This window comes from Girardinichthys multiradiatus, chromosome 15, assembly GCF_021462225.1.
Source record: "Girardinichthys multiradiatus isolate DD_20200921_A chromosome 15, DD_fGirMul_XY1, whole genome shotgun sequence".
NCBI lineage: Eukaryota > Metazoa > Chordata > Actinopteri > Cyprinodontiformes > Goodeidae > Girardinichthys > Girardinichthys multiradiatus.
In genome coordinates this window covers 16,643,378-16,656,715 of record NC_061808.1, presented here as the reverse complement: position 1 = coordinate 16,656,715, position 13,338 = coordinate 16,643,378, and the positions used below count along the sequence as shown (strand labels likewise).

The window sequence follows — 13,338 nt, the reverse complement described above, 5'->3', positions numbered from 1 at the left end:
TCAGAAGAAGAAAAAGCATGTTTTTGCACAGGTTCTTGTAGCTAATCAATCATATTGGTAAGGCAATTTCAAGTGTCCCTTTCCACATCGAGGAATGTACTTTCAGTAAAAGCTGATTGTGATTACTGCTGCAGCAAACAAAGCTCTCGGTAAGACTCTCAACACCAGAATATGCTGTGAAAAAAGACGTATCATCAAAGTTGAAATATAAAGACATCGTGGGTTTTTATTTTTTCCAAATGACTGCAAAGGGACCTGTAAAAGGGCTGCAACATTCCAAAAGCAAACACAAACTTTAACATGTAGATTATTTTTGGAATTATGATGTAATTTGTGCTATTATACAGAAACATGATACAAAATAAGCCACCTGTAATCCACTGTTTGGTGTGTTCTGTTCATTTAGACTTTGACCTGCCTTGCTGTAACAGATGAAAAATGGTTCAACCATGGAATATGTAGGAAGTAAGTAAACCATTTATATAGATTAGCAAAAAAGGAAAAAAAAAATGTAATCTTACAAAAAGAGTGTGCTATCATCCTTAAAGGCAAATCCAAGTCTTTAAATAGACTTTAGGGGTGTCCTTAGAATGGAAGAAATCCAACAGAGTAGTCAGTCTTCATTTATTTTTCGAAAGGCATATGATATCTTCTCTTGGTTCTTAACGCCGTAAACATTAAAGAAGGGATAGCTCTTTTGAGTATACTTTAGTGCTGTGCTCACTTAATTGTGTGTCTACCTCCTGGTTCGTTTGAACAGCGGGTAGGCTCTGAGATTAGGACTGTATCCCTCTGTGCACACTGACCAGTCGGGCCTCGCTGATAAGGCGGCGGGTGTGCCTCTCGTCCCGCACCCCGGCCTCCCTCAGGGTGCTCTCCGTTAACAAGGCCACACGCCTCAGTGTGTCAACGCCCGCTGCCGCCAGAGATGGGGCGTACATGGGCAGGCCAATGGAGACAAGCCAGTTGGAGACCGTGCTGATGTTGCCCAAGGTTAAGGGCTTCCGGGACATCTCCGTCAAACCTCCAGAGGGGATCTGAAATTAACAAGAAGGCATTTTTGGGTTATCTGAATTACTGTGTGCTCTGAATATAGTACAGTAGGTTCATGGTGAAACAATGGTAAATGACTAAGTCAAGTAATTCAAAAAACCTTTAAGGAAAGCAACAATTTTGAGCACCTTCATTGCCACTGGTCTCAAATGAATTAAAATATGTCTTGAATACAACCAACACCATTATTATTTAACTAACTGTTGCCAGTAATAATTGTCAGGTAAATAAAATGTTGCCTTACAGCCATACGGTGCTGTTTTCGTAGCTCTTTGACCCTGAGCTGGTCCATGGTGGAGGCCACGTCTTTGACTGGCTGCTCCAAGTCCTCGGAGTAACGTTGGATCAGCGCCTGTGGAATGCCACATCGGCCGTGCTGTATGTGAAGAATAGATGAGGTGAGAGAAGCACACATTTTAAACCACAAAAATCTGGATTTCTATTTTGTTTTCAAACAGGCAAACATTAGCGAACATCAAGGAAGCTAAGCGTCAGATGTATCCCATCTTTATCCCAACTCATACTTTCATCAACAAACAAACATATTAAAAGCCAAGAGATTACTATCTGATTGGGGATGTTATTGCAGCCACTGACAATGTTCGAAGTCCTGAAAATTGACATGTAAAGTGAGACATTTTCAAGTCTAGAAAAGAATGGAAAACAAAGAAATTTAATATGGAAAATTATTTCAATTTTTAAAGTTTATTCCATATTGTTGTATTCCCTATTCTAATTTTTAAACCAAAATCTGCTTATTTATTGAATTCTATTAAAAACAATTTAAAAATGTCACAAACTCTGCTTTAACGAGTATTCAGTATAGAAATTGACTATTGTAAAGCATACAAATGATGAACTAGTAAAATGTTTTGTTCTTAAGTACCATAAACAGCAGAAATATAGCCATGGAAAAGCATGGATTTTTTTTTCACACCATACAAAAGTCCTAACAGACTGCATTGAAAACAAATATTAGGTAGGAAAGTTGATACTGAGAGAAGAAGACTCAAAGTTTTGCAATCTGTAGTATTACTGTGGAGTTTAAAAATTGAGAAAGCCTGTAGAAAGAAACCTGTATTTTTCTACAGATGCATGTCTGCTGTTTAATCAGGTGATAACAGGAAGTCATCTTAGAAAAAAAACATCTTACAGTAAACCTTGGTTTTAATTGCGGTACAAGGTAACAGTAAAGGAATATTACACATTGAATGAACAAAGTAATGATTTATACAACCATAACCAAGAACAGCCCCCTCACACACACACAAAGATACATACGGGGACATACATTATAGATAACAATATCAAGCTTAATATAACCACGACACTGCAGAGATTGGAAGAAAGAGAAAAAAAAAACAAGTACCAGGGGACCTTGTCGTTCTTATCTCATCCGATGTTGATGGAGAAAAACAGTCAACCTACACATGAGCCCTCTTTAGTTCTGGATATCAGGAAAATGTATCCATCTGGTAACTAATAAGAAGGTTCCAGAATTCAGAAAATTTGACAGAGGAGCCACTCAAGGTGAGGCGAATCCTTTCGAACCTAATAAAATACAGGACATCCTGAAGCCAATGGACATACAAGGAAGGTTGAGGGGATTCCCATCAATATGGCTCTACGTGCAAGAAGAGTCTTAAAAGCCAATGAGGATTTTTGCAGTTATGACAGAACCGGCTCAGGAGATGAAACACAAAATAGAGCAGTTAAGGAGTTAGGCTCAACAAATACTCTGATAGAATAACCTTGGTCTAGTAGCCATGGAGCTTGGGGCCAAGCCAATCAGTGTGTATCAAATTAGCTGGGTCTACTCTCATATTTTTTCTTCTTTTAAAACTAATACACATACTTATGCTTATTGCAGCAAGGCTAGAAAAAAAGGATTTTGAATGCTGTTTGTAAACATTTTGCATTCAAATCGCTAGAAACTAGCAGGAAAAAATCTGAAATTTTAGTCTAGAAAAGTATGGATTGGAGCCCTGATCCAGGAGCCCTAATAAAAAAGATTAAAAATAAGAAAATATGATGTTTCATTTTCTTTTATTAGGCATATTGATTTTTAGCAAGTTTTCAGCAAAGATTGGTTCTCTGTTGTAAAGATTTCATAGTAACATAAAACAAAAACAAGCCCCTCAACTCTGTACCTTTTCTCTGCTGATTTACAGTAATCCAGCAGAGCTGTTTTGAGCTATTAGGCACTATTTCACACCTCATCCCTTGATGCCCCAGTGTTTGAATTTGTGTTTATTTTTCCGCCAGCGTTAGGGCCTCCAATATTTTAGGGGCTGAGCCTGGGGTCTGGTGAGTGCTAGAAGTTTTTACAACCGTGTCTGCTTTCAGTAAATCCAGCACATAAACTTAACAGTCTGAACCGCATCACAGAGAGAGCAAAGCCTTCTCAGCTCCAAGCAGCGTATTTATCATTGCACACATACAGCCTCAGGCCAAATAAATGCCCTGACACCTTAACGCATCAATACAAACAAGAAACACATTCGTCTTATTGGTATAAAACACAGAACAATTTGGAATGGAGCTGCAGTCAAACTATGACTGAGTTAAGTTAAGCATGTTACAGCCTTGAGGGGGCTAAAAGGAGGTCGACGCCAGACAAGTATAGCCTGAAGGTGTCTTGGAATCCAACTTTTCATTTTAACTATGGAAAATATGAGTGGAAATGTCTTAGTTATGGGCCATCTACGTGATTGATTTAAAAGTGAGCTTTACCCAAACAGAACTGACCCGATTGTATAGGGTCCTAAGGAAAATTTACTTTGCATTTAATTTGTTAACTATATAATTTTCATTTGTCAGTCAGTCATTTTCTACCGTTTCTTCCATAGTAGGTCGCAGGGAAGCTGGTGCCTATCTCCAGCAGTCTATGGGCAGGAGGTGGGGTACACCCTGGACGGGTCGCCAGTCCTTTGCAGGGCAACACAATTTTTATTTGTATTATGACAATTTGAAACGCAACAAGAACACCACCTGGAGTTTGATTTCCATCTCGAAGTTAAAGGTTTTCCAAGTAGTCCCAAAATCCGCATTCAATATGGCTGTTGCGCACACAAAACCCAGTGAAAAGTGGTAATATAACTATTGGACACCATCTGTTGGACTGGTGCAGCCAGAACAACCTTGAGCTCAACGCTCTAAAGACAGTGGAGATGGTTGTGGACTTCAGGCAGAAACCAGCCCCACCTGCCCCCATCACCCTCTGTGACTCCACAATTGACACTGTGGAATCTTTCCGCTTCCTGGGAACCATCATCTCCCAGGATCTCAAGTGGGAGCCAAACATCAGCTCCCTCATCAAGAAAGCCCAGCAGAGGATGTTCTTCCTGCGGCAGCTGAAGAAATTCAACCTGCCAAAGACTATGATGGTGCACTTCTACACAGCCATCATTGAGTCCATCCTCACCTCCTCCATCACCATCTGGTACGCCGCTGCTACAGACAAGGATAAGGGCAGGCTGCAGCGTGTCATTCGGTCTGCTGAGAAGGTGATTGGCTGCAGTCTACTGTCGCTCCAGGAACTGTACTCCTCCAGGACCCTGAAGCGGGCAGGGAAGATTCTGGCTGATCCCTCCCACCCCGGTCACAGACTCTTTGAGACTCTCCCCTCTGGCAGGAGGCTGCGGTCCATCCGGACCAAAACCTCACAGCACAAGAACAGTTTTTTCCCATCTGCCACCAGCCTGGTTAACAAAGCCCGGAAACCACCCTGACACTCTCCCTTTCCCTTTCGTCTTGCATTGCTAATAGAAGTAAACAACACAACCATTCACAAATCCCACTAGTTTTCTGGCCTGCAACCATAAATCACCAGACTTGGTGTGACATCATTCCCAGATTCAAGCTCCAACTTCTAAAGCAAAACAATTGCAGTATAGTTGCTTTTCTATCCACACTATATTGCCAAAAGTATTTGTCTGTCTACTTTTACATGTACATGAACTAGCAGCCAACCTTAAATATTCTGTAAACATCTTCCACAAGGTTTAGGTGTGTGTTCATAGTTAGATAAGAAAACCTGAATTGCAGCCTCTGCTCTAATTTATCCCAAAGGTGATCAAGAAGGTTGAGGTTCAGACTGTGCAGGCTAGTGAAGTTTCTCCACACCAAACTATATACAGCTGCAGCCATAGAAGTGATTGGAACACCAGAATTCACTGATCTGGTGGTGTGACCCAACACTTTGGGCAAAATAGTATGTATTCTTAGTAAGAAGCCAAGCACTCTCTGGGCATCCTTCTAGCTTGGATGTTCTAAGCAGTTACTTTGTTTGTATATGCTAACATTTTACATCTCTAATTCAGCTAAAAATGGTTACTGAAGAAATAAAATGAGAAAACCAATGTGTAAAACGTCGGCTTAACAGAAGGTCTATATATAGTTTTTTAAGTTGATTTTCTAACCTTGTCAGAGTAAGGCTCCTCAGTCAGATCGATGCTTTCAGCCTGCAGCTGTTGCTCCAGAAGGGTGTGCAGATCAGGAATCATCTTGGTGTGGGAGAGCTTCCTTGTCACAGCCATTTTACCTCCAAGATCTGAGAGCCAGGGAGGCTGCACTGCTGGAGGGGAGCCTGATTCTTCACCTATAGACGATGAAGATAAGGTGGCACATGGACTGACAGGAGGGCTGAGGGTCTTGGCAGGGAGAGCTGGGGCGCTGAGAGCAGGGCTCGGGCTAATGCCGTGAATTAAGGGGCTACTCGGTTGGGAACGATTAAGGGAGTGTGTAGGTGAGGCGGTGGGGGATGGGGAGGAGGGCAGGGAGAGAGACGGGTGACGAACTCCATTGACAAGTCTTTCTCTGGATTTTTTGGCGGGAACAGGAGGTGGAATGGGAGGCTTTTTGGGAAGTGTCAGGATGATTCTCTCTCCACTTGCACTAGAATCAGGAGGACTTGGAGTGGGACTAGAAAGAGGCTCTGGACGTTTGGGAGAATGGGCTGTTGGACACTGGGAGCGGAGAGGAAGCTGGGAGGGTATGGGTGGTCTGTTAGACCTTCCTTTAGGACTTACTGCTGTAACTCCTTTTTGGACTGCAGAACGCTCCTCCCTGTAGACCTTGACCGGACTGTTGCTGCCCGGGTTGGCTACCTGCTTTGGTGTTTTAACCACCATATTAAGATCATTGGTCTGCTCGAGGTGGTGCAGATCTCCCAGAGAGTGAGAACGTTTCCAGAGCCCAGATGGCTGCGCGGGACCATCAAGGTCCTCACAACTGCGGCTAGCCGGGATAGGGGATCGTCTGTGGGGTTTGCGGAGTCCCAGCAAGTTGAAACCTTTCAGGGAGGGTTTGATGAAGAAGCTTTTAGGGAACTTTGAACGCTGGTTTTTGCCATTTTGTTGCAGAGCCTCTGTAGAAAGTGTCATAGGCAGTGTAGGATAGTCAGGAGACTGCATTCCTGCTGAAGAGCGACTGGATCGGGATGCTTTTCTGTTTTTCCCTGAAAAATAACAGTGACATTCATACGAAGTTAACCTTTTTTTTAATAAATAAATAGATAAACACAACACATTCACTAATATAAAAATCATATCAATTAGTCCTGATCCTGACTGAATAATTTTCTTTTCAAGCTACTTTGGCCCCCTTTGAATGGAGGTTGAAAGTGCCACAATCCAATAAATAAATCCTAAATTATTTACTTAAATGTGTTATAAAAATTAAAATTGTATATGAATGCATAGATAATGTATTAAATATTCAATCATTTAAACATAATAAATGAAATACCTTTTTTATACAAAAAGCTCATTCATTATACAATTTCATTATTATAGGGTTTGTTTGCTGAAACACATACTGAATTTATTTTATCTGTCAGCCTCACTAATGAAACTCTGGGCAGGGCTATCATTGATCTAGTAAATAATTGGTCTCCAGTTGACTTGCTGTGCAGTTAACCAATTGATTGTTAAGGTCTATTTAACAAGCCAATTTTACAGTTAAATTGTTAACTGTTAAATCTTCATATAAACATAATGATTTTAACATATAATTAAACTTAACTCAAAACAACATTCTAACTACCACTACAGCACCTTCCACTCCTTTCTGTGTGTATCTTTTATTCAGTATTTCTTTGGTGACTCTTTCTTTTCATGTTGTTTAATAGTCTTGACACTGTTGCTCATAATGTAAAGTGACCTTGATATTCTTTAAAGGCTCCTACAAATAAAACTATCATTATCATTATTGTTAACTACTGAATTTCAGATTTCAAAACATATTGATACATTTAGATATTTCTGTACACATTTATTTATCAATGTATGTTTTTCCTAATTTATTTTATGCCATATGCAAAGAAAAGGGTTAGGATTTATTCATCACATCACCCCGTATAATTTTACATTTAAAACGTTTTTTTCCCATCCAGTCTGTTTTTTATTGCGAAAATAAATAATGATCAGCAACATTACTGTTGTTCAAGGCCTTTCTGTGATTCACAGAAAAAGACAAATAAAGAATCATTACAGTGCCACTGGGAAAAGAGCTTTTTGACTCACAGTCTGACAGACTGATTCACTGCTGTCAAAAGAGGAAATTCCTAGTATAGATTCTCTGATGGGAAACTTTTAGAAATAGTGGAACAAAAGGATGAAACAACTTACCGTTTATCCTTTAGCTTACAGAGGGAAATGGATAAATAAAATGTTTGATGTGAACATAAACGGATTTCCATGAGATAATCCACAGCCGGTAGTGACTTTATTCCAAGTGTTTATGGTCAATAAACGATGTCAGATTGCACAATTCAGTTCTGCTGTAGCTTATACCGAAGCATAATCAGTGATATCTTTTGAAATGTTGCTAACAATGTGATAATGTGTTTAAGATGTGACAAACTTGATCAACTTAAAAAAAATATTTAGGGCCAATTCTATTCAATCACTATATTCTGACTTGCTAATATACTATAAAAATTAAACAAAGCAAATAAGAAGGTTTGCTTTTAGCTTTGTTATGGAGATCACACATCTTACCTTCAACAACCATTTACTGAACTTATCAGTGCATTACAAAAGTACACATGATGATATGTGGAAGATATGCTTTATCTAGTAACAGAAAGGAGATGTGTAAGTTAAAGAAGAGTTTATTGAAAAAACAGTTCAGACCTCCACAGTATTTGTGTTCAAATATGGAAGCTTGATTTTGTGTAATGATGTTATTTACCTAAAACAAATAAAAGATTAGATCAAATTTACCTGAAAATGCACAGAGAACATGATAGGCCCAGATTGGCGAACGATTGGTAGCAAATTAAAAAAATCCAATCTTTTTCTGTCCAGTTTTTACATCATGCCCACCCTGGAGGTCAGATCTTGGATCTGGCAATAACACCCTAGTTATGTGCATTATAATAAGGGGAAATAACAGTGGAATCTGCTAACTCCTAGTAGCAATACATGCCAATATTGATGTATTTTGTATATTATTTGTACTTGAACAATACAGAAAACATTTCTACAAATAGAGCCCAGTCCTGAGTTTGTTACGGATTTCTGGTGAGATACAAACTATCAGAGGTAGTTATAAATAGTTAAATACTGCGAGCTTTCATGTCTGGCAGCCATTTGGATATTAAACACGGGGGTTTCTCTGAAATATAGAACGTTCCATAATAGGTTGCGCTGAGAACAGTCTTCTGTGTGAAAGTTGTAACAGAGAGAACGCTCCAACATAATTATTTCCATTAAGGGGTAAATTTAAGTCAGAGAAGGCACAGCAGGTGCAAAAGGAGCCACTAAAAAAAGGAGCCTGAATAGAAAATACTGTCTGTTGTTTTTGACCAGGAACTGAGACTTCTGCAAGAAACAGGAAATGTGAAAAACGGGAAGTTTGAATGTATAACAAAAATATTCTGTTTTATCCATTTGAGCCTTCAAACTCCATTTGTCATGGAACATGATTGATTCGGAAATGCTGGGAGCTTTTTGGAAATCTTAATTAAAGTAAGGGAATACATACTGAGGCTGCTGTTTCACATGACAACTTAAAGACTATATTTGTATTTGAAGTCATAATTTCCCAGTTCCCATCCAGAAATACAACAATGATGCTTTCCTGAAGCCGGAATTCCGACACTGAGTGTCAAAGGTGTCCAGACAGCCCAGAGTTCTATGTCCAATACGGCGGCTGTTCATATAAAACATAGTCAAAAGTATTAAGTATTTATTTTTTCAGACTGTTTATATCTCATCGCACCACTAGCACACACAGTGCTGTACAATCTCTCATTGCACATGTTCCTTTGGTGTTTAACTTATATACTAGAGGAAAATGCCTTATTATTGGCTTATTTTGCTAACGTGCTACTGGCACTTACTACTAAAACAGTTAGCAAATCCCACTGTTTTTCCAACTTATATATATATATATATACATACATATGAAATCTACAAAACCAGAGATCTGAAATCTTCCACTAAACTCTAATTGGTGCATGTCTAGATTTAATAGTAAGTAAAAGCAACAAAAATTGGTGGATTTGTTTATCTAGCATAGTTGTGGAAGCCTGAACCTGCAGAAAGAAATGAAGAATATTTCAAACATGTTATGCGGCTTGTTTATGAACAGTTTAGTGGCATGAAAGGAAAATAAAAACAGACAAAAAAAAAGAGGCAAAACAAAACAAAATAGCAGTGCCAGAGTCCCTTTTATTATTTTTTGAACAACTTCTGGGTCTGTGTTGGTAGATTGCACACTTTACTGTTGCTTCCGAATGAGACACATTAAACATGAAGGGCAAACCAGCAGTTACACTGGAGCTGTATAATACAGAAATGAGACAAAGCAGTGTTTTATGAGTCATGGGGCATAAATAATGGATAGACACACACACATATATATATATATATATATATATATATATATATATATAAAACCCCAGTATTCTTGATGATCGGTCTTTTACAATCTTCATACTACAAATGAAAATATTTATCATTTTAGGCACATACTGTACTGTGCAATATATTCACCTATTAACACAAAAATTGGTGAAGATAAATAAAATGATAGCACTGATCGGAATCCTCGCGCACTGGTTTTATCATTCAGAACTACATATTTCTGATTACCACATCCTCACAAGCCTCAACAGAAAAATTCTACGAGTTCACAATCATCTTCCTGATATTCATCTACGGGCTGGGTAGCCACACATGGGCCAGTAGGGAACACATGTCCACAATTGGGCAACGAGTTTGCCCTCATCAAAACAGTTCTGCGTATTGGGCCAAGTCTCTCCGTCTGTGCTCCGAACATTGTGGGGTGGACTAGGCTTAGTGGTCTGGAGCTGGGCTCCCTCACAGCTACAACCAGACTTTGGCACTGACGGCACAGAATGCCTACAGGGTGGAAAGAGGGGTGAAGAAAGTGCAGTGAAGACAATGAAAAGTTGTTTTTTTTCTCTAAAGCACCCACACTACGAGAGGTTAAGATAAGAAAGTAAGACTCAGGGGTGATGTTGGCATAAAAGCTTATTTGAAGGAGTGAGATGGGAGGGTGTTATGCAATAGTGTAGAAAGCATTGAAGCAGGGAAGGAAACCAAAGAAGAGAAACAGCAAAACAGTGATAAAACTACCTAAAGTAATTCCTGTTGGGTTGGGGGTGACATAGCTGGACTAAGCAAAGAAATCATTACCATTTTCCAGATTTTCATTGCTCTCATAGCACCCAGAATCCCTCGGGGAGTCCCCTACAAGGCCTCGAGTCTCCGACAACAGCTTCTCCTGGGAACCCGACAATCCGCTGCGCTCTGGATCACTGCTGCCTGGAAACGGAGGAAAAATCTTCAAGGCAAAACTCCCCGCTGTAGTACAGTACTTTCAAAATACGTGGACCTTTTCACCTTCTGGCACATTACAAGCACAATCTTCAGAGTATTTTGTTGGAATTTAAGATGGAAAACAACACAAAGAGATAAATAATTATGAAATTTTATTTAAATATCAAATCTGAGAAGTGTGGTGTACATTTTGATTCAGCCCTCCTAATTCAATACTTTAAAGAACAACCATTTGCTGCAGTTACAGCTTCAAGGTTTTGGAGGGCTGTCTTTATCAGCTTTGCAAATCAAGTGATGCTGACATTTTCACCATTTCAATGTGAATAACAACTCAAAGCTCTGACAGGTTGAATGGAGAGCCAGAGATTCTCAATTAGATAAAGTGCTTTGATTTGACTGAACCCTTCTTGCACATGAATATGTTTTGTCATAAATCATTGCATTGTAGTTGGAGCTGTATTTTTAGGGCCACTGTCCTGTCTCTGATGAAGAACAGCAAACCCACAGCATGATGCTACCACAACCATGTTTCACTGTTAAGATGTGTGTGTTCAGGGTTCAATTTTGGTCTTAAATGACAAGGGCACCTTTGTCCACTTGTTTGCTGAGTCCCCCACATGGCTTTAAGGCAAATCGCAAAATGGACCAATGACTTTCTATAAACAACAGATTTCTTCTCACAACCATTTTTATTTATTTATTTTTTATGAAGGCCAGAATCATGGAATGTACAAATAAAATGTATACTGTCAACGGATTATTCCACTTGAGCTGTATATTCTGTAGCTCAACCAAAATAGCCATGGGTTTCTTGGATATTTCTCTAAATAATGCTTTCCTTGACAGGCCCAAAAGTCTAAGTGGGTGACCGTGTATAGGTTCACAGTTTTGCCTTACACTTTCCTTACTTGGATGATGAACTAAATAGTGCTCTGTGAGATGGTCAAGGTTTTGGAGATTGTTTTATAACCTTACACTACTTTAATCTTCTCTACAACTTTATACGTGCCCTGTCTGGTGTTTTCCTTGGTCTTTATGGTGCTGTTTGTTCACTAACATTTTCTAAGAAACCTCTGAAGCCTTCACAGAACAACTGTATTTATACTGAGATTAAATTACACGCAGGTGGAATCTGATTACTAATTAGGTGATTCATAAAGCAATTAGGGTTAGACTAGATTTCATCATCGGGAAACAGAGCAAAGTGATCTGAGTACTAATGTCCACAACCCGTTTCACACATTATTTTTAAATGCAGGAACCATGTATTCCATTGTTGATGTGTTGTTTAAGTCTATCACATAAAAATCCAAATTAAGTAACAGTATATTTGGGAAGGCACAGTACTTGTAATATGAATGCAAGTACTAAAGTACAAGAGTAAACTTTGTAATGCACAAAGGTAATATGGTTACATTATGTGCCTGCAGTAAAGTAAGAATGGCATCCAGTCATTCAATAATGTCTCTTTTTGAGGGAATATAAATATAAGCAGTCAAATAAATAAACGAATGAAGGTACAAAGGAAAAGGCTGAAAACTTTCTAAACATAAGCATCGTCTGGGCTCCATATTCTACTTACTGTCATACTCCTGCAGCAGTTCCACAGCTGTAAGCAGCACAGCTCTGTGCTGAGGATCTTTGATGTTCAGCTCATCCAGGTCTTCTTCTTCCAGCAGCTTGAACGTGTCCAAGTCTTCGTAGCCATTGAACAAAAAAGTGGGCATGTGCTCCTGTGGAACGGATTTGGAGCAGATAGGTTTAGGAGAAGAGCTCAGGGTCAGGTGTGAAAGGGCATAGACAGAAATATGCAAATACACTTTGAATATATGAAGAAAAAGTAGATAATATACAATAGAAAACCATTTTATTTAAATTATTCTGGCCACACACAAACACGCCACATGGCCACTGTCCTATATGATCCAGCATTAGAAAAGTCACTGACTGTGTGAGTAAACATCGCATGTCACAAACATTAAACTATTAATTACGAATCAGTGAACAAAAGAGCTATGTGTCTCCATGCCATGTCTTTCTGGATAATGCAATATAAAATAAATACAGATTGTGGATCTTTGCAACCTATAGCCAATTCTTTTGTGGTGTATTTATCTCCATTTCTGGAAGCAAGTACATAATATTAGATATTTAGTGAGAAATGATGCACCTTCAGTGTCAGAGAACTTAAAGCCTTTACTAAGACTGATTTGCATTGTGATACACAGTTGTTAATATTAAACTGAGTTAACTAAATCCTATTGATTTCAGGGTTTATTATTTCTTAGGTGGCATATGTGCTTCAAACCATACATTTGTTTCATTTATAAGATAAAAAAGTTTATAACTGCTTTCTAAGTAATAAAATGCATTCATGCTTGAAAGGACTTGCTATAAACTGCTTTGTGTACTGCTAATGTAACCCACAAACTCGAAGGATCTGGTGCTGACCAATTACATTCTAATGCTGTGG

The 13,338-nt window shown here is 38.9% G+C and overlaps 1 protein-coding gene across 6 annotated transcripts in view; it reads right to left on the bottom strand.

Moving 5' to 3' along the window:
- Positions 1–200: 200 nt before the first annotated feature.
- The window catches only part of sash1a (SAM and SH3 domain containing 1a), a 221,848-nt gene continuing 208,710 nt past the window's right edge, over positions 201–13,338 (bottom strand). For all 6 annotated transcript variants that reach the window (XM_047387678.1, XM_047387679.1, XM_047387681.1 and 3 more), the window contains 5 exons: positions 12,448–12,598; positions 10,722–10,850; positions 5,475–6,511; positions 1,298–1,429; positions 201–1,037 (listed from right to left, as the gene is read on the bottom strand). In XM_047387678.1, the coding sequence (XP_047243634.1) occupies positions 777–1,037; positions 1,298–1,429; positions 5,475–6,511; positions 10,722–10,850; positions 12,448–12,598 (1,710 nt within the window). In that variant the 3' untranslated portion in view covers positions 201–776. The remainder of the gene's footprint in view (positions 1,038–1,297; positions 1,430–5,474; positions 6,512–10,721; positions 10,851–12,447; positions 12,599–13,338) is intronic.